The sequence below is a fragment of the Bemisia tabaci genome, chromosome 4, assembly GCF_918797505.1.
Source record: "Bemisia tabaci chromosome 4, PGI_BMITA_v3".
Classification (NCBI taxonomy): Eukaryota; Metazoa; Arthropoda; class Insecta; order Hemiptera; family Aleyrodidae; genus Bemisia; species Bemisia tabaci.
In genome coordinates, this window is record NC_092796.1 from 36,516,394 (window position 1) to 36,540,252 (window position 23,859).

A 23,859-nucleotide genomic window follows, 5' to 3' on the forward strand; every position below is an offset into this window, starting at 1 on the left:
ATGAATTTAACAGGAAAACATTGCCAAATCTAATCGTTAAATACCACAAAAGTCTATATTGCTGCGTCTAACAAATGAGATTTATACATTTAGATAGAAATTTGTATTCTTTAAAAGTGATCATTTCAGTTCATTTATTCGTTCAAATTACTATAAAATGCATATTGTGTGCATCTTATCTAAAAGTCATTGAGCAAACCAGTGATACCTTCATTGGGCCCTCTTTAAAACGGCTCATCTGTTCATTCGCAATATATCTTGTAAAGACTGCGATTTATTAGGAAGTGAAAATCGCAATATTGAGAGTATGCTAAAGTAACGATTGAGTTTAATAAGTTTAGCAAAATAATTAGTAAAAAAAGCAAAAACATAAGCAATTCAGGAAACATCTTGCAATCTAGCAAAAGTATCAGCAGTAACGCAAAAGAAAATTAGTATTTTTACAAATTGTTTTGTCATTCTCACCACCGGGCATTTTCGCAAAAAAGCGAATTGCAGAAATCGCAAACAATTTTTTGCCATTTTAGCAAATATTTTTTTTCTCCGTGTGACGTTCTTTGCGATATACTGATTGATCTGCCATTTAAACCTATGGATGAAGATCGATAAACAGGGTGTTTGCAGCAAGCAATTTAATAATTGATTCCGCACCATAGCTACAAATGGAGGAATATCAACAATCGATCATTTACGCGACGCCAAAAAAACCGAGAATTGAGATGGTCACGACTCGCAGCCGATGAAAAATTTTCAAACTCTTTTGCAGAGCCGGCGCTTTATGGTAAAAGACGCTTCTCCAAGGAAACGAACAAGAGTAACCGACGAGTATTACCAACAACACTCAGTGCTCGAAACGTTCATGGAAGAACGTTCTCAATTAGCTGGGACCATCTCTTTAACCGAATTTGCAAACGCTCAATTTCAGCAGGGAAGTTTATCGCTGGATGTTTCAAACCAGTGGAACACAGGTGAATTTGCGGGAAACCATCCAGAAAGCTGCAAAAGAGTGAGTGTCATATTTTCTACAGATATATTTTGTAAAAATTAGAAGTTTGACTGGAAAAATGTACTCCAAGAGGTTCGAGTCTGAGGGCGAATGTAAGTTTTCAACACAGAATCAGTATGGTCCCAGTTAGACAGCAATATTTTTAAAATATTTTAAAAATATGCACCTTATTTCAAAAATATTTACAGAAAATATTTTCTTCTTTATATTTTTAAAATATTTCAAGAATGTTTTAAAAGTATTCCAAAAATATTTTTCAAAATACTTTTAAAATATAAAATATGACATATTTTTGAAATATTTGTGGAATATTTTTAAAATATAAAATGTAAACATTTTAAAAATATTATAAAATATTATTTTTAAAATGTTTTAAAAATATTTTAAAAATATTAAAAGTAAACGTTTTAAAAATAATATCTTATAATATTTTTAAAATATTCCAAAAATACTTTAAAAATATAAAAAGTAAACATTTTTAAAATAATATTTTATAATATTGTTAAAATATATCATAATTATTTTTGTTAATATTTTAAAAATAATATTTCATAATATTTTTAAAATATTAAATTTTTTTAAAATGTTTGAATTAATATTATAAAAATTATAAGAAAAAAAAGAAATAATAACAATAAATAAATAACATAAATACATCGACATAAATTCAAACTAGAAAAAGGCCCAAATAATTAAAACTGGAAAAAGACGCAATTATAAAAAACGTTAATTTGGTTTAAAAAAAAATAAATAAAAAAAAGAGAAAGTTAAAAAAAATGAGAGTTAAAAAAAAAGAATGAGTTAAAAAAAATGATACTTAAAAAAAAGAGATAGTTAAAAAAAAATGAGAGAGAGTTAAAAAAAATGAGAATGAAAAAATTACATGATGAAATAAAAAACAATAAAAAAATAATAAATAATAAAGTCTGGTAAAATATCATAAGAATCCGTCAATAAACAAACATATTACGGACTCAGAGGCCTGCGATAGTTAAGAGATTGAATTTAGGGGCCCATCTGTAGGAAGCCTGGCTGGTCTGGTGGTAAAGTACTGGACTACGGATTGCAACTCCATCCCGAGGCGTGGGTTCTAATCCCGACTAGGACGGCGCGGATTTTAAAGTAAGTCACAACTCTACGATGATCCACCACCTGGTAGCAACGCATATGCACGTTCGGAAGAACATTAGTACCAAACATATCACCTAGAGAGCGCGCACTCTAGGATGCAATACTTGTGCAATATTTTTAAAATATTCTTACAATACTTTGAAAAAATTCAAGAAATATTTTGAAAATATTCAAAAAATATTTTTCAAATTAACTGAGGTTAACATGAGTAGATTTTAAAAATAATATAAAAAGTTTTTAAAAATATTTTGTGAAAATATTAATTTAATATTTTTAAAATTTCTTAAAAATATTTTTTGTCTAACTGGGGTAGAATCTCCAAAACTTGTGTTGCTGACCTAATCAATACAGAGCTCACCACCAGGGCTGTTTGCGTCCTCAATCCTGTGTTTCTTAACATACGGAGGTCTGTAGTGTCTAACAGAAAAGGATGTGTCAATCCAATAAAACTCAAGAACCTGTAAGCACAGTGCTTGCAGACATATGACATTCGGAATTGTGGTCGAACAAGGTTGAATGGTAATGGTAAAAACGCCAAATGGGGATGTTAGGAAGTACCAATGGCAATTCCCTCAAAAAATCCCTTAAAATATGTGATTTTATGGGATTTCAGCGATATTTAACGTTTTGATCCCCCAGTCTCATGAAAATTTCTTCTGAATATCCATCTTCACAAGAAATTAAGCTATGACTGACTTTCTTCGAAAAAGTTCGAATTTTAAGGTATTTTTATGGTCATTGTAAATTTTTTTAGAATTTATGAGGTTTCTTTTTTATCGATGCGCAGACATTCCAAGTGAAAGACGTCTTCAAATTCTGACTACATTGTCCTCAATTTCCCTGGTAAAAATTGGCGATAAGAGCTGCGTTTCAAAATACCATAGAAATTCTTATAGCTGGCTAAAGAAGGCTACAGAAAATCATATCGCTGGCTGTAGAATGCGGAGAAAATCATACGGCCGGGGTATGCGAAGCGATAAAAAATTATGCAGCTGGGCTATAGTTCCTATAGCCGGGCTTTAAACTTTATCGCCTGCCTGTTGCTTCTTCGCCACCGATTATAAAAGGCTATAAGATATTGTGTGGAAATTCGTATGCTTTGGAAATCATTAAGTTTGATACGGAACTACCTTAATATTTACAAAACACACGTTATATTTTCCTTTGATACATATTTTTATTCATCAATTAAAACGAGAATAATCCATACAGGATGTGCAAACATTACAAAATCATGAGTTGAATAACGCTGACTCCGCCAGATTAAATATTAGAGCCTAATATAACACAAAGCGGAGCGGCGACGCACTGGCGCCTACAAACCTAACAGGGATACTTCACGCATTGCGCAACGCGTGAAATATTCCTGTTAGGTTTGTAGGCGCCAATGCGCGTTTCGCGCTGGCTGCCCGCCTGCCGCACCGCAGCGTGCCGCGGCGCCTGAAGCAACTATTTCACACCAGAGGTATTGCACAGTATCATACGAAACTGAAGGCGCTCTAATATATTAGGAATGGCAGGCATCCATCAAAAGTACGGAGCTTTCCTCGCAAAATAAATCAAGATACTACGGCCCAAAAAGAGAGCAGTGGTCCAAAAACTCACTAAGTTCCAGCACCCGTAATTAGTGACGTTTAGCATACACTTTATCGCCTGGCTGTAAGTTTCTTAATCGCCATCGGCTATAAAAGGCTATAAGAAATTGTGTAGCCGGCTATAGAAGCTATTGGAAATCTTATAGCCGGCCGTAGGTCCATGGTATTTTGGAACACAGATTCTACTGCCAAATACCAGGGTTTCGATGTTTCGTTCTACAAATTTAAAATGCTTAAAAATAGAGTAAATTGTTGAATGTTGGAATGTAAATATAATGATGGAAAATCAACTCTTCTATATGGTGTTATTGATAACTCAATTGGGGATACGACGTAAAATGTACGAAAAAATTGCAAAAAAAAAAAAAAAAAAAAAAAAAAAATACAAAAAATGAGTAAAATATAATATAAAGGAAACGCCTTACAGAATTGGATACATGAAAAATACGTGAAAATCAAAGTTCAGTTTTCCAATTATTTTTTACCTTTTCGTTCAGAAGTTAATCACATAAAATTCTTGAGCTCGAGTTGTCCACGAGTTTTTCACACACTTTCAAACCTATAAAAATAGCCAGCTTTACTTTCTTTTTTTACGAGTTATCCTAAGAGCTGATATTACTCTTGGGTAATTATTATTTTCATTCTCACTCTAAGTACTCTTTTCTCTAATTTCAACACATCTGATTTATGTTTTCCAAGACTTGGCCTGACTTGAAGATCGGAGTGAAACCAATGATGCGAGAGATCAAAAGTGAGGCCGAAGCTCCATCTAGCTCCATTCTCAGATGGAAGGACGAGGCTGAGTATGATTATTGCGGAAAATGGATCAGCACCGAAAATAACAGACCACAAGACAGGAGGGTGAGTTTCATAATCTTCATGCAGTAAAGGGGGAACTATGGGTCCAAACTACCAATTTTGCGGGGGGAAAAGACCAACAAGTTCAAAAGTTTCAGTTGGAGTAAAAAAACGTATAGCTCCAATACTGCCGTCTGCCCAAGGTAGATTTACACAGGTATGGAAAAGTTGAAAATTTCCCATGAGCCTCAGTACGTGTCACATGACCTCGTGACGTAGGTTAAGGGGCCCGTTTTTTAATTAAATTACAATCAAATTAACATTCAAACGTGTGTGCGTTTAAACGCTAAAATTAATATCGTATAACCAAAATTGTGAAAAAAATCCCACAAAATTTTGACAAACGATAAACCGAACATAATGAATCAAAATAATCAAAACATCCAAAATGGCTGACGTTAAGGGGCCGCTGGAGAGCCAATCAGAGGCCAGTTGTTTAGTTCTGTCCATACCTGTGTAAATCTACCTTGCGTCTGCCGTGCTAAGGAAGAACGCCGCATGAACCTTCAGGCGTTGCCAAATTTCTTTTGATAAAACACGAATTTCCTGGTAAACTTATGGATATTTTTTCTTCCAATTTTTCAGATAATTTTGTTCGCAATTTCACCTAAAGTTCCTGAAATTTTCAAGGACAAATATTCATATCTTTCCTCAAAAATTAACATTTTATCGAAGGAAATTTGGCAACTCTCGAATGTTCATCCGACGTTCTTCCTTAGCACGGCAGAATACAAGGGGGGGGGGGGGATAGAGTTCAGCTCAGGCGCATACATTGAGTTGAGGTCACGCCGAGAGATCTTTAACTTTTTGAGTATTTTTTTTATCACGATTGACCCACTATTCACACCTTCGATGCAATATTCATCGTGCATGATTTTGTGTCTGTTGCAGTTTTTCGCCGATCCAGTCCGGAGTGACTCCATTTTTCGGGGAGGTTCGTCTCCTTGTAATGTGACAATCCGAATCAGATGAAACTGGCTCTTGTCTTCCTTCATAATTTTCAATTCTTTTGCATGATTGCACGTACAATTTTTGAAGTGTAGACATGGATCGAAGCAAGTACATTTCTGCATGAGTTGCACTTGCGCTGCGTTTAGACAAAGGGGACAAATACAAGGAAGGAAAAATTTGGAGAGAATATTAGAATGGAACAACTTTGAGGCAGTAATGGAATGCTCTGTTCCAAAAAAGCGATGTAAAAGTTACGAGTACGATGTTGCTGAATCTTTTTTGACATAGAGCAAGATGGAGGAGCATTTCACCTAGCTGAAGCGTGGTGGATATCGTCTTTGCTCATTACTCGCGCGACAAAATGCGGAATTTTCCTCGTTTTTCAACGAATTTGTCCTCGTTTTGAAACTGAAAAACTACGGAGTTCATATGCAGTTTTTTCCAGAAGTACCGCTCCAATATTTCCGTATCAGAAGAGTCCGAACCAACACTATTTCTTGACATTTTCGCACAGAATATTCTTTATACGGAGAATCAAAGTCGTAGAAGCTCCTGAGGAAGCATCACATTAAGTATTTAGAGAAAAATTTAGTTATAAATTCTGCAGCGTTGTAAATTAGAGATCGCGTTGTTACAGTTTCACGCAAAATACAGTTTAACAATGAAACATAGGAAACGTTTATAAAACCAGAATTCATGAAAACATGTAAGTAAGATAAAATTCGTGGTCTGAGACCTCGACTCATTTTGATGTTCAGGTAAGTTTATGTTGTTTGGGTCTTATTTTTTTTTCAAACTTTTTTTGTCTACTGCCAATAATTTCGTCAACTGTTACGATCCATGAGATTCTGGCCTATTTTTACAACAATTTACACCCCGAAAGATTGCGACTTTATACTTGGTCGAGTGCGCTGGAAGCAGAATCGTGTTTTCATGGTCAAAACTTTCACTCGAGCAAAAAATCGTGAAATGTATCCCGGCGCGAAAAGTCTACGCCGAATATTAGAGGAAATATTGCCCCTCCAAAAGTATGATGTTTGACGTCATTCGTATTCACAGTTTCTATTGATGATGAAGGGGAAACATTTACACTGATTATAACATTGCAAGTTTCAGCTGATGTCGTTAAGAGAAATCTAATCGATGGTTTTTTTTAACTTTTCTAACCTCATTCAAAGATATTCACAGAGAACGCGGAGGGAAGGTCGTTGATCAGTTTCTTTTTAAAAAAATAGACATTACTGTATATTATTAAATATTGCATCAGAGGTACCCGTTTTTTGACCTGCACCGTCGATGTCACCGTTTTTGACCGTAAATATCATGGTTCTTTTCCTCTTGGTTTTATCAGTAACGAGAGCCAAGCAACTACTGCAAGTTAATGTATCACTACTAGATGAAAAATAAAAAAATGGATGAAGGTAATATGGTGTACAGGCGCTAACGCGATGGGTGACGTCAAACTTCTTGTTGCATCTTCAAGAGCAATGTCTTCGTAAACGCAGCATAGAAAGTTCGTTCAACTGTGATTTTTCCGTAGAGTTGGACCAACTGAGCACGATTTTGTGACTAACAAAACTGTACCTTTCTTGGGCTGATGACCGTGTACCGTACAACAAATTGTGGCTTTGTATCAAAATAGCGGCTCAAGAGCCCAGGCATAATTAAAAATAAGGCAACAAAAATTACCATAAGTCCTGAATAGCAAAACTTCATTTTTCGGTGCGTTCTGATCAAAATTTAGGACAAAATACCTCAATGTTTGAAAGTTTTTGTCCCTGATTTTTATAAGACGTATCCTCTAATACCCAAGGTCATAGAATTCACCTTAAAATCGGACTTTCGTAGCTTCATAGATTTTTGGGGAAACATCGCTCTAAACTAGCCTATTTCTAGCATTGCATCGAAAGCAACATTTTACTCACGTTTAAAAAGTGTTGCGTTTCAACTATCTGCATCTATTAGTATGTTCTTCTTAGAAAATTGAGTTTCAAAAGACAGGGGGAGCTAAATAAGTATCTGCATCTGTAAGGTTTGGCTATATTTGGCTTTTTTTATGTTTTAAGTCAGTTTGAGTTAGGTTAGGTTTAGTTTCAGGTTAAGTCGGGTTGGGTTACTTTGGATTGCCTTTTTCTACTAACGCTCAAGATTTACCTATTTTCCCGTACCGGCAGTATGATTTCAAAAATTAGGGACAAAACGATTTTGGCCTCGGCACATCCTATCTGGTAGCATTCATCTTCGGCCATCGCACCGGGTTACAACAACTCTTTAGACTCCCATATGTGACTCTTTAGACTCATGAAGACACGAGTCTGGCAAACTAGGGTTGAGCAGTGAACACTGTACTCAAGGTTGGGACTCATTCTAGCGGCGAAAGTTCGAATCTGAAGCTTAATTTTTTGTATATTTAGATGGAAGATCCTCTGAGAGCGTTGAAAAAAGCATTTGGCGCCCTTTCAGTACTACGTGGAACTCGAGTGTCCGTCCCGAAGAGGACGCCGATGAATCTGTAAATTCATCGCACAACCAAACTGTTTTTAATCCAACCTCACAAATTACAGAGCGCTCAGACAAACGTTAGTATGAGTGTGCCTTTATTTTCGTGTAATGTTCCACGCATTACGCATTGCGGCGCGATTTCGGTCTGGCGCGCCTTCAATTCGACCCGATACCTCTTGCGTTGCTGAATAAAATAAAAGTGACAAGCGGGAGAGCCCCAACACGTTCGTGTTAGAGAGGTGATCAGCATGTTTTCTATGAAGGCGCGTTTTTCAGTTCCCCGAAGAAGATGGGCACTGTTGAGATGAAAGAACTCGCTCACCAACATTTCAACTGTCAATTTTAAGAAACCTATGCTAGCAATTAAAAAATAGGTAAATTATAGAAAAACGATTGTCATCCTCTATGCTTTGACATCATTAAAGAAGCATTAAATTAAGGTATCACAGATTAATCTATTTTAAATATGTTCGGCCCCTTCCCACCGTCTTATTGTGGAGCTGTTGCGCCACTTGAACACATTGCCACTAGGATACTATATGTAAAATTCTAGACTAGTGGCAAGGTGAAATTAAAAAGCGCTTTCTATCGGCTGAGCACTTAATAAAACCTATCTAACCATGGAGTTTACATCCGGTATGTACGTTTGATTAGTGCTCAAGAATGGTGGCAAAATGCTCAAAGTAGTTTTGGGATTGAAAGAGATATTGAACATTGTTCGAGTAAAACTTTAAATCATTGGCGTCCTTAATCAACAGAATAAATTGAAAAAATAATAAAAAGTAAATGCAATGCACATGGTAGACGAAGAAACCATAATTTAGTGTATTGAAATATTACGTAAAAAAAACTATCTGGTCTTAATTCTTAAGGGGGTATGTCAAAAGGCGTTTCTAGCCCTACCTTTGCAGGCCTAGATACTAAGCCGAGCAATAAAGGTTGTTCCGACCCATTTAAGGAACGCCACACCTCTTTAACGCCGTACTTCCTTAACGCCATACTTCCTTAACGCCATAACTCCTTAACGCCATAACGCCTTCTGGCTTACCTCCTTATGCATGAACAATAACCCGTCTTATCACGATCGGTTTTTTAAATTTTATATTTACAATCCTCCTTAGAAACATAATGATAACCTAGCCACGTGATAAAAATGCTGTGCGAAGCGGTTGTCACTAAGGTACTTTTTTGAATCTCCGGCAAGGTTTTTTTAAGTTCGCTTTTGATTTAATTTTTTGTGCTCTAGTAGTCTAGGTTCTCTTGAGATTTTGCAACGTTCATGAGATCTCTTACAAAATATCCGATCTCATGGTGGAATCCGGTCCAGTCAAATGGAACCTTCGAAATTGTGGTTTATTTCTGACGCGCATCTTCTTCCTCGGAAAAATTGGGTCTTCAAATCACACTTTTAACACAATTTAAACCTCAATAATGGCGTGATGCGCCTCCGTATAAAAGGCATCATTCTTTTGCACTTTCATTTCAAAAGTTTTCTGCGTCCTTATTTTAATTTTTCCCCTGCGCGCGTAATCTTTTTCCTTTTGCTCTTAACCTCAACGGTATCACCTTGTCAAAAAGAGAGGTATTCACTTTATGTATACCCATACGAGGTGGAAATAAACAATCTAACCTGAGACGGCCATCCAGGATCGGATCTTTCTTTTCCAGATTTAGTTTTAGACCATTTTAAGTAATAATCCGATCAATGTTTTTACTTTCTCCTCAGAATTTGGCGCTGATAACGGAGAAATTAAACAGCCGAGCTGCGTTTTTTTGCAGCCGGATATTGTTGAACTTCAGCGCATCACTAAGGTGCATATAATAAATATTAAGGTTTTCAATTATTCGAGTAACGGCTAGGATACGGTCAGGCGTTAGGATGGAGGAAAATCTTCATTCCAAGAGTTCAGTGTAGTTGAGTCTCCACGTGCATTTCAGTCAGCCGAGGCTTAACAATTGGAGACTGAAAATATGTCGGAGGAGCAGAAAATTCATTCCAGGCCCCAGGGTGGAGGTCATAGGCGTAGCTAAAAACATGGGAGGGGCAAGAGCCGTTTTACATTTTACTGGGGTCTTGTGGTGATGAGTAGCTACAGATCACAACTTTTTTGGGGGAGACCCGCCCCCGACACCCCCTTGCTAAGCCCATGGTAGAGGTGCCCCTTGCCTCTTCAGGGGCCTCAAGTCACAAAGTAAGAGATTTTAGATATTAATTTCGCATTAATTCTTAAATTTTTGCCTGAGTTCTTTCTCGTTTATAAGGAAATCGTAATGGGTTAGGGCGGGCCCTATCACCGAAGAGGAGACCCACCAAACCCCGTATGAGGTGGGCCTGCCCGTATGCATTGTTTGCACGGGTAATTTTGGAATTCTGGAAAACTTCTGTCGCTACTTTTAGAGGTAAGCTAAAACCAAGTACCACTCTGAAGATTCCAAGCTACCTAAATCCAAGATTAGACCTATAACTTGGCCTTTTGACTTGTATTTCCAAAAATATTATACGATTTCTTCTAATTCTATTAATATCCTTGAGAATTCACTGTAAAAATGATACCACCCCCTTCATGACAATGTTAAATATTTTTTTGATTTTTTTTTTCTTTGACAAAATACTGGTCTAGCACAAACTTGTCCTCAAGTCCATGAGTGTTCAAAAGTTACTAAATATAGTGGTAGAACATCAACGGGGTGAGAAGGGGCAACGTCCCCCAAAGTTTTCGAGAATTTTTTTCTTTTGCAGGGGTGACATTTCACCTTGAAAACAACCGGAAATTGCGTTCTATAGGGGTGCCTAATCTTCAAAATTTTTCCGGGTTAGGACCCTCGGACCTTCTATAAAGTTTTTTCAAATCTGTGTCCCCCTCTCCCTCTCGCTGGGTTCAGTCCTCACGGCGACACTGACTAAATATTGTTTAAAACAACACAGATAGAATTTCGTTGCGTTAGTCGATGTGCAGAAATCGACTTGAAAAGTATTATCTTTCAAAACAAGGCGAATTTGTGTTGGTCCGACTTGAAGCATTATCTTTCAAAACAAGGCGAATTTGTGTTGGTCCAAGTTATAGACTAAATGAAATTAAATACGTCATGTTGGTCGATTTTTTATTTACTGTTTTGAATGGTGGAAAAAATTGTTTCAGTGTTCGGCAGCAAGGAGTTATAGTCGTATCATTGTGGGTGTCTTTGGCGTGGCTGAGAGAATCAATTAGAAATATTTTGAAAATTGCTGTTATTGCAAACTCACAAATTGCAGTCTATTCATGTTTGATTTCAAATTTGTTTCTCTTAGGAAGCTGTGGAAGCGTTAAGAAAATTCAATGCTGCGCTCAATCTAACAGCACTTAGCTGCGCTGTAAACATCCAAAGAGCTGCCTCATCAACTACTGAATGTAAATTTTGTTGCAGCCAAGTTAAACGCCGATCATAGATAAAGCCAAAACAAACAGGGACAGCAGAATCTCTGTAGGACATGGAAAACAGGCTACGACTCAGTGCTCCTTCATTTTAATCTTTATGCGATTTGGCTTATGAGGGAGCACCAACAATTGTGTCATGTGTCATGTGTCATGTTTTAGCGCGCGGATTTTGTAAACGGCCCTTCCTATGCTTATCGATCGGTGTGCAATTATTCGTATTCATTTTTTATTTAATTTATTCATTAATTTATCCATTTAATTAATTACTTATTTAATTATTTACTTTATGCACATGGAAGTGGATAATTGCGGTGGATTTCAATTCATGTACATTTGCTCATCATAACAAACAACGCGAAAAACTATAGTTGAACGATACTTTTGTGATGGCACATTTGCTACTAGTTGTATTTTCTCTTAGTCAAAACACATCTGCCTAAAAAAAAGTGGGGAAGGAAAAATTTGAAGGGGTTTTTCAGTTTCCAGCTAAATTGCCCAAGAGTCTGGTCACTGGTTAAGATTAGAAAGGTGAATAACTGGTCTTTATTATTTTCGAGAAAATTAGCAAAACATGTGCGTATTACGTAAGCCGTATGTTGGTCACAGATGTATAGTTACATGTACATATGGTCTGAAAAACTTCGATGGTTAAATTTGGAAACCATGCATGCAGCCTAGCACCGTTGTATAGACTTTCTTTTGTCGTCTATATTTGATTAAAAAAACTAAGTATTCAACTTGATTTTATATAATTTACCAAAATTTTGCTCTCTGTCGTTTAAAAATGTTATGCTATATGGCTCTAGAAAAAACAAAAGAGAATTGGAAGTTAAAAAAAAACATAATCAAAATTATAATATCCAAATTCAGCACAAGTTCACATGAGTTTAAAAAAATCATTATGGCCGCTTATCATAAATTGAATTCCGTATAATTACTTTAGCAAAATAAAAGCTAAAAGATGTATTTTTTGATTAAAGCAATTTCAGAATGGGCCCAAGGCTAGTCCATAAGTGAACTTTTCTAAACTTAGCAAGCGGGTTATTTTTTTTTCGTCTTTTTTAAATAAATTTACCTTTATAGAATTTAATTTTACCTGCTTTTTTATATAGGGAAGAGCCGGGCAAAGTGGAACACTTTTTTTTAACGCCCTACAGAAAATTTATCTCAACTACCTAAAACGTTCTGTTTATTTATAAGTGAAGTTTCATCGCTTTTTCATCAAAAAAGGTAAAAGAAACCGGAATGGTCTTCAAAAAGCGCCAAGAAAATTAAATACAAAAAAAGAGGCCAAATTCCAGGAATTTGAGACACCGCCCCTTGAAATTGTATTAATAATTAAAAGGAGAAGCCGATTCAGTTAGATTTTGTTTTTGAAATCGAAACTAGAGCAATTACTGATTAGGTAAGATTCATAGATTTATTAATTTGACACTTCTAAATACGAACAAGCTCTCACGAACACGGGCAAAATCTAGCAAGGGCCGGCTAGTTACTTTCGTTATTCATTATTGCTTATGTTTTTCTTTTTGCATGAAAACAGTTTCTAATGGATAATTACCCTCTCTAGTTTCGATTTTAAGCACCACAGGATGAATACATTTTTTAAAATGACCATATTCCACTTTACCCGCCCATTCCACTTTGCCCGTGGCCCCATAAGTTTTCATGGGCGCGAAAAAAATTTGCGAAGGACCGGTTTTCTATTGCGGTCATTTTTTATTGGTTAAGTTGTTGTTTTTTTTTGCATGGAAACAGTTTCTAATAGATGGGTACCCTCTTTAGTTTCAATTTCAACCACCAGAGTCGCCATAGGACTGACAGATTTTTTTAAAAGGCCAAATTCCACTTTGCCCGCCCGTTCCACGTTGCCTGCCTCTCCCCTACACCGTCAGCATTTATATTAGTTGTTACTTTTAATTGATCGTTTTCATGCTTTTTCTGAAACAATAACATATTTTTTAAAGTGAGTATTTCATTGCAAAACATTCGGTAAGAGGCTTTTCATAAGTGAATGCTTTAATTAATTTTGACATGAATTTTTGAATGTTTTCGTGCTTTTATGAAGTATAAATTGATTTTTTTTCCCTATTTTTTAAAGTAGGTAAATGTACTTTAGAACAATTTTAGCATCCAAAGATTTTTTCATATAACATAGGTATTTACAAATAGATTCCAACATGTTTACTTCTGAATGTGTTTTTGCTGTTCCTGCTGATTGAGGTTGGAGGTCCTTGATTTTAAGCGACGGGCAACTATTCGAACACAGCCATTGTAGGGGTTGCATGTTCAAAATATTGAAGGCGCTAGTCTCGCACGCGCCAGAAAATGACGATATTATCAATTAATAAAGTTAAACGATATTGTTTTTTAGCGTTACACTTCTTTGTCCTTATTTGAAATATCATCGAGAACATTCATGAGGTGTCATCAAAAATTCATAGTGGTCAAAAAGGGACTTTTTTGTCTTTTGAATGTCGTGTAAGGGTTTGTCACCTTTGTAATGGATTTGCAGTCGGAAAAATTACGTACCAGGTTAGGCCTGGGGGCGTTTCCTCAAAGAATTTAAAAAAAAAAATAATGTTCCTTTTGAGTATAAATTCGACCTATTTTTTGTCGAACGTTTCACCCTTAACCGTTCCTTTAAAAGGAACTATAAAGAATTCTTCAAACACTTTCTTTTTTCCTCCCTCCAAAAGCCACCCTGAGGCAACTGCCTGGATTATCTGACCTGTAAATCTAGGCATGCTACACATTTGTCTTAAAATCAAACCCTGCCCACGCACTAGGCGGCAAAGCAAGGGAAAAATTTCTCGTTTGAATAATTTCAAGCCTTTCTCTGGACGAATGGTCTTAAAATTAGGCTTTTTCTAGTACTTTTGATGGTGATCATGAATTTTGTACCACGAAACAGTGAGATGTGTAATAATGGGATTTTCAACGGATTCACGAAGATTAGTACACAAAAACGCGATCAACCTAAAGCGCAAACCCTTAAAGCATATATAAATCTCAAAAGTGAGAAATGCATAATCCAAACTTTCAAAGGAAAAATGTCGAGACTTTACACCTTACCTAGACGCTAGGAGTTTTAGACCGGCACCCTTCGAATACTTTGTCAACGATTCGTTTTTTCACGGACCCGATCTGCTGGTACCCTAAATCGACAACGCTGAAGCAATCGATGACGTGATGAATTTTTTTTTTTTTGCTTCTTCTCCTTCTATAACAAGCTTTAGATCCTTCCTCACCTCTGAACTTATTGGAGTTGGATGTGTATTTCGAACGACATTTTTTTTCAACGAATCGGCAAAAACAAGCGTACTTATTGGGATGTGTGCGCAATTACTTTTCCCTGAGGTATTCATGAAACGACTCTACCACATATTTGAGGTTTTTCGGTCATTACGTGTACGGACCGCAGCCCACATTTCAGTAGGAGGCAAGCAGAAACCATAATTTTCACAAAAATATTTACTAAACTTTAATATGATACAGTTTCGCTAATGAAACTTGGAAATATTTTCGTGTATTTTTTATTGTGATTTTTAAGATTTTATGTCTCAGTTCAAATTTTTAAAGACGAGTCGCTATTGTTCTTGTTCAAAATTCTGTGCAATTTATCAGGATTTTCCTTTGAAAATTTTGCACGTTACGGTCAAAAATACACCCCCCCCCCCAAAAAAAAAGAAAATGAAAAAGGAACAATGCAAAGAAGGGACGACTCGTTAAAGTAAGCTCTAAAAACCATGCTCAGATCAGACGCCTAAATATCTTGCAATTCTGAGGACCGGCAATGTTGTAACATACATTCAAACAGCTAATGAATTTTTCGGAAAATTGAAAATGTCGTGATAAAAAGCAGTGATAGATTACTTCATCGGCACAGTAGGCTACGCATTAGTTAACATGTGAGAAAAAGAAGCAAAGTGCCACCAGTCAATAGCCTGCGACAAACACTAAACCGTATTTTATTATAACGCCTGGATGCAACTATTCGGGCTACACGGATGTCCGTGTTGCATACCTACGGAAGAGAAGGCGTTTTGACTCTCCAGACTTCATCACTTCACCCGCAGCGCGGTAGCATGCGTTGAGTTGCACTGCGAGGAACCAAAAAGACAGAGCATCTTCTTCTTTTCTTCCTTTATATTACGGAGACATCTCTCAGGCACGAACCGAACAGTCTCCAAATTATGCCCAACGCAATGAGATATCAAACTTGAAGTACGAAAGATACTCACGCCTATGTGCAAATACCCCTTTGTAAAGTTGTTGTCTGCATATGTCTGTGAAAAGCGCTCAGTCTTTTTAAATCCGCTCAGTTCTGTCCGAGGCGTTCCGCCTTCGCCGCGCTGCGCTTTTGAAGTGCCGGAAAAGTCAAAACGCCTTCACATCCGAGCGTATGCAACACGGCCATCCGTGGAGCTCGAATAGTTGCATCCACGCGTTTGAATTGGATTCGTTTAGTGTACGTCGCGTCGCATGCGATTAACCGAGGGCGGCGCTTTGTCTTTTCTTTTGCGCCCTAACTTAATTCCATCGTTGCCTATTGTGCCGATGAAGTGAACTATTTCTGATTTACATTGCGAAATGCTCAATTTTCCGAAAAATACTTTGATTTTTTAATGTATTACTATGCCGCATATGAGAAGAATGCCGACTGGGGCAGAGTCGTTTCACGCTTGTGCACTTCGGGAAAACATTTTTAAGCGCGTGAAATACCTTTTGTCTGTAAGGTTGTATCTCAATTAACTCTTCGATTATAAAAGCTCGAAACTGCTTTAGTGACGACTCATTTTTCATTTTTTCCCCCAAGTAGCTACTTGGATCCCTTAGGAATCAAGGAACCCCTCCGAACTTCCATTTGAAGCTAGATTGGAGTCCTTTTGACGCCCTTCGATGCGGTGCCTTCTAGTGCCCCCCTCCTCCCCCTCATTAGGTGCCTTCCAGGCTTCCAGGAAAAAAATTTAGTTCTTTTCAAGTAGATCGGGCCCCTATTTTAGAAAAGTGAAATGAGACAGGAGATTTGCAACATCGCAGACGGAGACATGAGGTTTGATACATTTACTACCGATGTGATAGCAGTGCGTCATGACCTCATTATTTTTGCTGGCAAAGAAAATGATTTAAAATAAACCTTTCCAAAAAGTACCATTGGATAGTTAATTGCTCACCAACAGTAACAGTCCAATGCAGCGTTCTTCGCTCAATGCATTTTTCCATTCTTCCGAAAAGACGGGGGGAGGGAGGTGATGCGAATAGCTCGACGAAGTAAATGCATTGGGTACATTCACAAGAATTGTACCTATATATTTTTCATTTCTTTGTTATTAATTTTCCTAAAAATAATTTCAAATTTTTTTCATTTTTTTTTAAAATTTATTATTAATTTGCCGTTTTTTGAAAATTATTAGAATAAATTTTTAAAATTAAAAAATTCTAAATAATTACGTGAAAGAATGTTGCTAATGTTGTCGTTCAATGTATAGTATCATAATATTACTAGACTTTTCGTGCGGAGGTACGGCAACATTGTGGGAATGTGGCAACATTCACCAATCTTTTATTTTGACAACATAACCTCATTCTTCCCGTCCTCTCCTTTTTGTGTCTTGAAGGTTTTGAAGTTTTGATAGTTTTGTTTTGTGTCGCTGTTTTTGTCTTATAAAAAGTAGTTAAGACTTTTAACCGTTAATTTTAATGCAAGGAATTCATTCTACGTGCATATTTCTTCTACTTTCTTTTTTTTTTCTTTTTCATTTTTTGTTGAATTTTTTGTGTGTTTCCAATCGCTGTCCAGATCAACATTATCTAAGCGATGATGATCTCAAGGCAGACTTTTTAGGTTCCATAGTTGAATCGGCACTTAATTCCTTCTGACTATGACCGACGTATACAGTTATTATTGTTGCTTCGTGCCCAGCTGTGCAAACACCAGTAGCACAGCACCTGGCAAAATTTTTATCACTGTTCCGAAGAAGGAAGAGCAAAGAAAAGCTTGGAGCGAAGCTGCAAGATTGCATAAACCTTTATCTGAAAAATGCAACTACTACTGCTGCGATGATCACTTCAATGTATGTATAAAATGTTATTCACCATATTTCACTTTGTATAATTATTTAAGTCTTCCTTAGGGAAAGTAAATCAATAGGACGTAGGTATCTAGATCAAGATGAATCTACATAAGGGAAGGAGTCCATCAACTCAGGGCGTTACAGAAGAAAACAGGGATGGAGTTTAGAATATTTCCTGCTCCAGCTATTAGTCATAAACAGAACTTAACATTGGAGGGGAATCGCGCTTTTGCTGAGCTATCATCAGAGTGCTGTACAGATCTGTTAAGGAATGGGCCGGGCCGTGTCCTAAACCAAGTATTGCGAAAGAGGGGAGTACAAAAGCGTATGACTTGAACCGTACGCTTAATACCAAATGAGTCAGATGCACTGCTCATAGAATTGTGTTTTGATGCTTGATTCTTTCAGCAACTTTCTACGTTCAATATTAGCCGAGATATCGCCCTTTGAAAAGTTGGGTTTTTGACGTCATCCACCGCAGTAATGACACCCTTGGTTTCTTCCACCTTGCTTACATCAGTCAAGAAAGCGAGGTGGAAGAAACCAAGGATGTCACTACCACCGTGGATGAAGTCACAAACCGAATTTTTTAATGAACAAAATATCGGGTAATATTGAACTTAGAAAGTTCTTGTTGTGACGGATCTTAATATTTTTAGCTGATTGACATGAATAAAACATCAAAACAGGATTCTGAGATCAGTGCAACTGACCCATTGAAAAAGGATGGAGTTGCAGAGTCATGCTGAGATGAGAAACTTGAAACAGTCAGAGACATTCGAAGATTTTCAACCCTTTACAGATAAGCTTCTTTCTTATGGTTCAATTCTTGCATAGAACAAATGAAACAAAATTACAGAAGGAAGGATTGTGGCTGCATAGCAGCCTAGAGCAAACCTTCATTAGGGCAAGAAGTGAAACAAAATGTTTACATTTCAATTTGTACCCCTTCCTCTTGGTTTTCAATAGAAAGTTATAATGTAATTTTATCCTTACTAACATGATCTTCTGACATTATTGTTTAATGTTTCAGCTTGCTGAAGATGTAGCAAATTGGAGCCAATATATATTTTTCAAACAGCAAGGATTAAGGCTAAGAATAAGATTGAAGCCAAATGTTGTGCCTCACATTTTTCGGCATCAGTTTCTACCCAAGGAGGTATGTTAAAAAATGTTCACATCTAGCAGTATTATTGAAAAAGCCAAGTGGCAGATCTTGAAAGAAGTTAAACTAACAAAAGTTCAATTGATCCAAGTTAAAAATCACATCTAATCCTAAATCACTATACCTACCTATAGTCCAACATGAAACCTGCTTGCCTTGGTTTATTAGGAAGAGGGATGTATGGATCTTGTTTTAACAGCAAGTGGTACAAAACAATGGCTAATACCAAAAAATGCCTACCTTATTGAATCGATTCAGAATCTTAAATGACGGTTCATTTTCTAAAAGAGTACTAAGTAAGTATCCAAAATATCTTTTTAAAATTTTCTGCAGCAAAGATCTGCAACATTGCAATTGGTGGTACGCATTTTTCGACTTCAGCCTTTAAAAAACAGGGGTGAGACACTTTGCCTATAGTTAAGAATATTTTTATACACTTTCAATGACTGAAATGAAAATGTCGGTTTTCCGTGGCTACATTCAAACACAAACAAACATTTTGACATTCTGTCATACAGTCAGGTGTGATTTGATAGTTTAATCAATTTTACCGCAGTTCATTTGTTCTTGAAGTGGAGAGAATCACCTGCCTGACATTAGTCAAATCATTGATGGAACCTGTCTCTCTTGCTTACCTTAAACAAAATGGACATGGGTACAGATGAAAGAAAGGCATTCAATTATTTCTCTTAAATAAGTCAAAGAAAATTCCTTCATGGAATATTTTTATAATTATTTTTGAAATCTTTGCTTGTCAAATCAAAGTAGTTGCTTTGTTTAATTGATATTTTCTAGAGTCTTTTAAAAGCGTCCCTATTAACTTTTCGCTAATTGGTTTGTGTCTTTTTTCAGTCTCCCCTCATTGCAGGTGTCAATGAAGCACGCCAATGTTTTGACAATGCACCTTCGGTATGAGTCTTATTTTTATTTTTTAATATTTATTTTAGAAAGAAGCAGAAAAAAAACCTGGGAAGAATAGATTTCATACTGATATAAATTCCTCGTGTTGGAAAAAGTATAACAAGTTGGTTTCACAGTTGGGAGATTTTGGGCCACAAATCAAAACAAACTGTGTACTATCTTTATTTCCTAGATTATAAAACACCACTCTTTCTTGTCATGGAAGAGAGCCATAAGTGCATCTCTGTATGAGCCACCGTTAGCGACCATTATTTTCTGTAACTTGGCAGCGCTAGACAGAATATAAAATTAAGCACCAAAATATATATTTCATAATGAATATTTTTCAAGAAATATGATGGGAAAATGTCTCAATGGATCAGTAGCACCCACTCTTTGTTATTCATCCTCTGAACCTACAGAGTGAAGAAAGCTCCCAAGAATTTTTTCAGATTTTTTAAAATCCTAAATGGCATAGAAACCCCCTTTTGTGAATGCGAAAAATGGCGGGTCCTGATGACGTAGCCAGGCAGGAAAACGGCATTTGCTGATCAGATGAACTCATATTCAGGCAGTGCCTTGCTACTTCAACTCGACAGTTGACTTTTGATTGATAGAATTTGGATCACTTTTTCTCCCCTTAGATATTATTTTTTGAACTTTTATAAAGAACTTCATGGTTTCTTACAAAATTTTACATTCAAGTACCTAGGCTACAACCCAACAGAAATTCTTTGCCACTTATACATTTTGATATTTTTCTGTCACAGTTACGAGGGTCAGAATTCTATTTTCCGCCTTACGTACCAGCTCCGCATCAGGTCTATAGAGAGAAACAAAAATTGAATTTTTTGCCACTTATCCATTTTGATATTTTTCTGTCACAGTTACAAGAGTCAGAATTCTATTTTCCGCCTTGCTCACCAGCTCCGCACCAGGTCTACAGAGAGAAACAAAAATTGAATTTTTCACTCTTAATCACCGAATGAAGCCTAGTAAACAAGTTGCTTGCTTCTTATAATGTTCTTTATTTGCATGTTTCAGATCTCTCGTATCGTAAATCATGAGAGTGTGAGAGTCAAAAATGAAGCTTCAGCAATTACTGAAGATTCCTGTTCTGAAAACGATACAAATGATGCTTCAGACCTGAATGAGGTACGTAACTGATTCTTGATTTTTTTTTCTTGCCTTTGCATGAAAGAAAAACTCCCAATAACATCCTTGAAAAGAAAGAGTTTCCAGCTGTCTGGTAAATCTAGGAGGTCAACAAATTTTTAGGGTAATGGAAAGTTAGGGAATTCTTAGGAATTATCAGGGAATTTTGTGAATTGTCCATAGATTCAGCAGCTTCTCATGCCATTTTGTCGCTCCTTTGCCGTAAGTGTTTATCTCTGTTTCCACATGAGCCCTGGGAAGCATAGAGGTATACGGAGAACAGGTCTCTCATGGAAATTGAGATATGCCCTTACATTAGAGGAGCAACGATTTGAGAGAGCATGAACAATTTTAAAGTGCTTTCTTCTTCAAATTGAATTTATAAACGTGGAGATTTTATCCAAAGTTTTGTCATAGTTACCATAATCAAAATAAAAATTAAAAATCCAAGTGGAGGTTTTGATAGAAGATCTGGGAAAAGCAAAATGAAGTCGGGAAAAGTCAAATCAAAGAAATAATCACCATCAGGTAATCACCAAATCAAAGATATGATGGAAACACTGAAGTAAGTTGCTCACAAATTATGTTTTTTATTTGTATTTTCAGGTTTCCTCAGCCAACACTAAGGAGGAGGAAGAGAGTGTTGAGGCTAATCCTGTGACCGAATCAACAACAGGAGATTCTGCTGTTGAAAATGATACAAATATCATGTCAGACTTTAACAAGGTAGGGAACTAGAACTTTATTTTCTTTTGCGTGCCTCTGAATTGAAGATTACTTCCAAATTTGAAGTCCAGGCACTTGATCTTTAACGTAAAATTTTACATAATAAGTCGTTTGTAAAGAACAAAATATGGCAAGGGGAGGGAGGATCTAGGAGAGCATTATGCCATTTTGTTTTCACATGTCAAAAGATTAGCAGGGGATGTCAAAAGATGAAAAGGGGAGGGGGGGGGGGGTTGAAAAAATTGAAATTCCGAAATAAAAAATTTCATGAACTAAAGAGAGGTTCTGTCAGTTGTTGATACACAAAGGTACAGCAAAGATTCTTATAACCAGGTACAAAAGAGAAAAAAATATTTGAGAATAATTTTAAGAGAAAAATTTCAAGCAAGTAGAATTGTTCACAAGTTATCATTTTTAATGTGAATTAGTTTCAGTATTAATATGTAAATCACAATGGATAAATTTTAAGTAATTGCATTGTCCAGATTTTGCATTCCTTCTTCTTATTATCATTTAATATGATTCATTTTCTTCATACAGTGTAAAAAAGTTTTGCTTGGTAATGTATGCAAATTCATCAGTAGGCTTAAGTTCTCACGTGTTTATTTATATATAAGTAGAGGTCGCTTTATAGCACTCCTTGGCGCTCCACAACCCCTAACATCCACTGCCACCTGTCAAACCATAACCCATTGGGCATCGAACACCTTAACATCTTCTTCAATCCCATCCCTCCAACCTTTCATTGGGCGCCCTCTGCGCCTTCTCCCAGGAAGAACCTAATCAAAGATCTTCTTTGGCAACCTGTCTCCTTTCATTTTCTGAATTTGATCCTACCAAATAAGTTGTTTCGCCAAATGTCATGCATGATGGTCTGTTTGGCACCAATGATCTTCTGTACCATCTCATTCCTGACACAATCTTTTCTGGAAAGATCAGCGGATCTAAGCCAAAAGTCCATCTCTGTCACCTCTAAATCCTCTCGGGTCCGCTGTTTCATACATCACAACTGTAGGTTACTATACTCTTGACAATTACGTTGTAAATCCTTCTTTTGTTCTCTTTGGGGATCCTTTGGTCCCAAAGTCTGTATTTTATCCTGCATTTATTATCTGTTTGATTGATTTCAGACTTCCTGCTCTTCAACTGTGAAGAAAAAAATGGTGATAGTCCGGATGAAGCCAGGAGAAAATAAAGTCTTAGATCAATATTCGGGAGTAAATGAGCAACCAAAAACCAAGAAACGGAAAATGCGAGGCGCAACTTGATTTCGATGTTAATAAACAAACTTTAATGTTGAAAAAATTAATATCAAAAGAGGCATCGATTTCCAGAGCACCCTGTAACTCAGATTGATTTGATACCAACATAGCTATCAAGATTTAGCTATTTTGGGTGTGGAGAAAGAAGAAAACCGATGATACGTGAAAATATCATAAGTTTGGTCTTTATTTTAGTTTTTGGAATGAGCCGTTATGAAAAGTTTTGAGATAGGAGGAGATGAGACACTATCATCTCTCTTGATCCCATATCCTGCTTTTTAGTCACATGCTCCCAAATAGTCTGATCTTACCTTTGGAAAGTTTAGGAAGACTATTCTGTAAAAACAACTTGTCATCAGTATTAATACTTTTTAAGTGAGTTGAAAATAAATGATTCTGCTCTGGTCCTTAAGCAGTAGCAGTCTTTCAGCAGTCCTTGTGCAATCAAAAGCATGATTGTGGTGCTCAACATCTGTCTGATAATTTCTACATATCTTTATTAGTTGAGTTGTTTCAATGTGTATGAACTCATACTATGTGTGCCATTAATTTATTAATTTCCTTTGAAACTGCTATGTAGGGAAAGAAGTTGGTATTCTAGTCAAATGAAATGGACCATGAAACTGCAGGAATGCTTATTTTGATTTTGAATGATTGAAATCGTGTACATGAAAAATATTTCTCGGTAAATGAAAAAATTTGTTGAGCAACTTTCTTGGGTCTAGTATTTTTCTTTTGTCTTCAATGGTTATAACAATTTCAAACTTACGACTTCAAACTTTCAAACTTCAAACTTTCAATAGTTTTAGAGTACTGGATAAAAAAAATGGAAAAATCTGCAATTAAAAATTTTGTGTGTGAAAAATACCTCCCAGTGAATATGCAATATTCACAGTTTCGATTTTGGTAATAATGTGATTTACCGCATTTTTCCCAAGAGTTTTCAATTATTTCATGTTTTTTCCTCCCTTAAAAGTCTTTTAGGTGCCAGGTAGCATTTTAAATGGAAATTCAGGTGTTGCAAGTACCAAATTCTGTCTATCTTATTTATTTTGTGTAGCTTTCATTGTTTTAGTCTGTTACATGTATTTTATTAAACCACCCACGTCAGGAAA

General features: G+C 36.3%; 2 protein-coding genes across 3 annotated transcripts in view; both read left to right on the forward strand.

Annotated features, from left to right (window-relative positions):
• LOC140224498 (uncharacterized) overlaps positions 1–13,447 on the forward strand; it is a 37,387-nt gene extending 23,940 nt beyond the window's left edge. Inside the window, exons 5-8 of the mRNA XM_072299773.1 lie at positions 767–1,006; positions 4,432–4,593; positions 5,482–5,524; positions 11,333–13,447. Coding sequence (XP_072155874.1) covers positions 767–1,006; positions 4,432–4,593; positions 5,482–5,524; positions 11,333–11,388 — 501 coding nt within the window. The 3' untranslated portion in view covers positions 11,389–13,447. The remainder of the gene's footprint in view (positions 1–766; positions 1,007–4,431; positions 4,594–5,481; positions 5,525–11,332) is intronic.
• Positions 13,448–16,836: 3,389 nt separating this feature from the next.
• On the forward strand, positions 16,837–23,859 carry LOC109031582 (uncharacterized). Of its 2 annotated transcripts, XM_019043174.2 has the most exons (7): positions 17,114–17,133; positions 17,263–17,536; positions 18,570–18,695; positions 19,554–19,610; positions 20,646–20,756; positions 21,363–21,482; positions 22,613–23,859. In XM_019043174.2, the coding sequence occupies exons 2-7, from the start codon at positions 17,345–17,347 to the stop codon at positions 22,748–22,750; spliced, it is 744 nt and encodes a 247-aa protein (XP_018898719.2). In that variant the 5' UTR covers positions 17,114–17,133; positions 17,263–17,344; the 3' UTR covers positions 22,751–23,859. The 2 variants fall into 2 exon arrangements, with proteins under 2 accessions (XP_018898718.2, XP_018898719.2); XM_019043173.2 differs by having other exon boundaries at positions 16,837–17,536.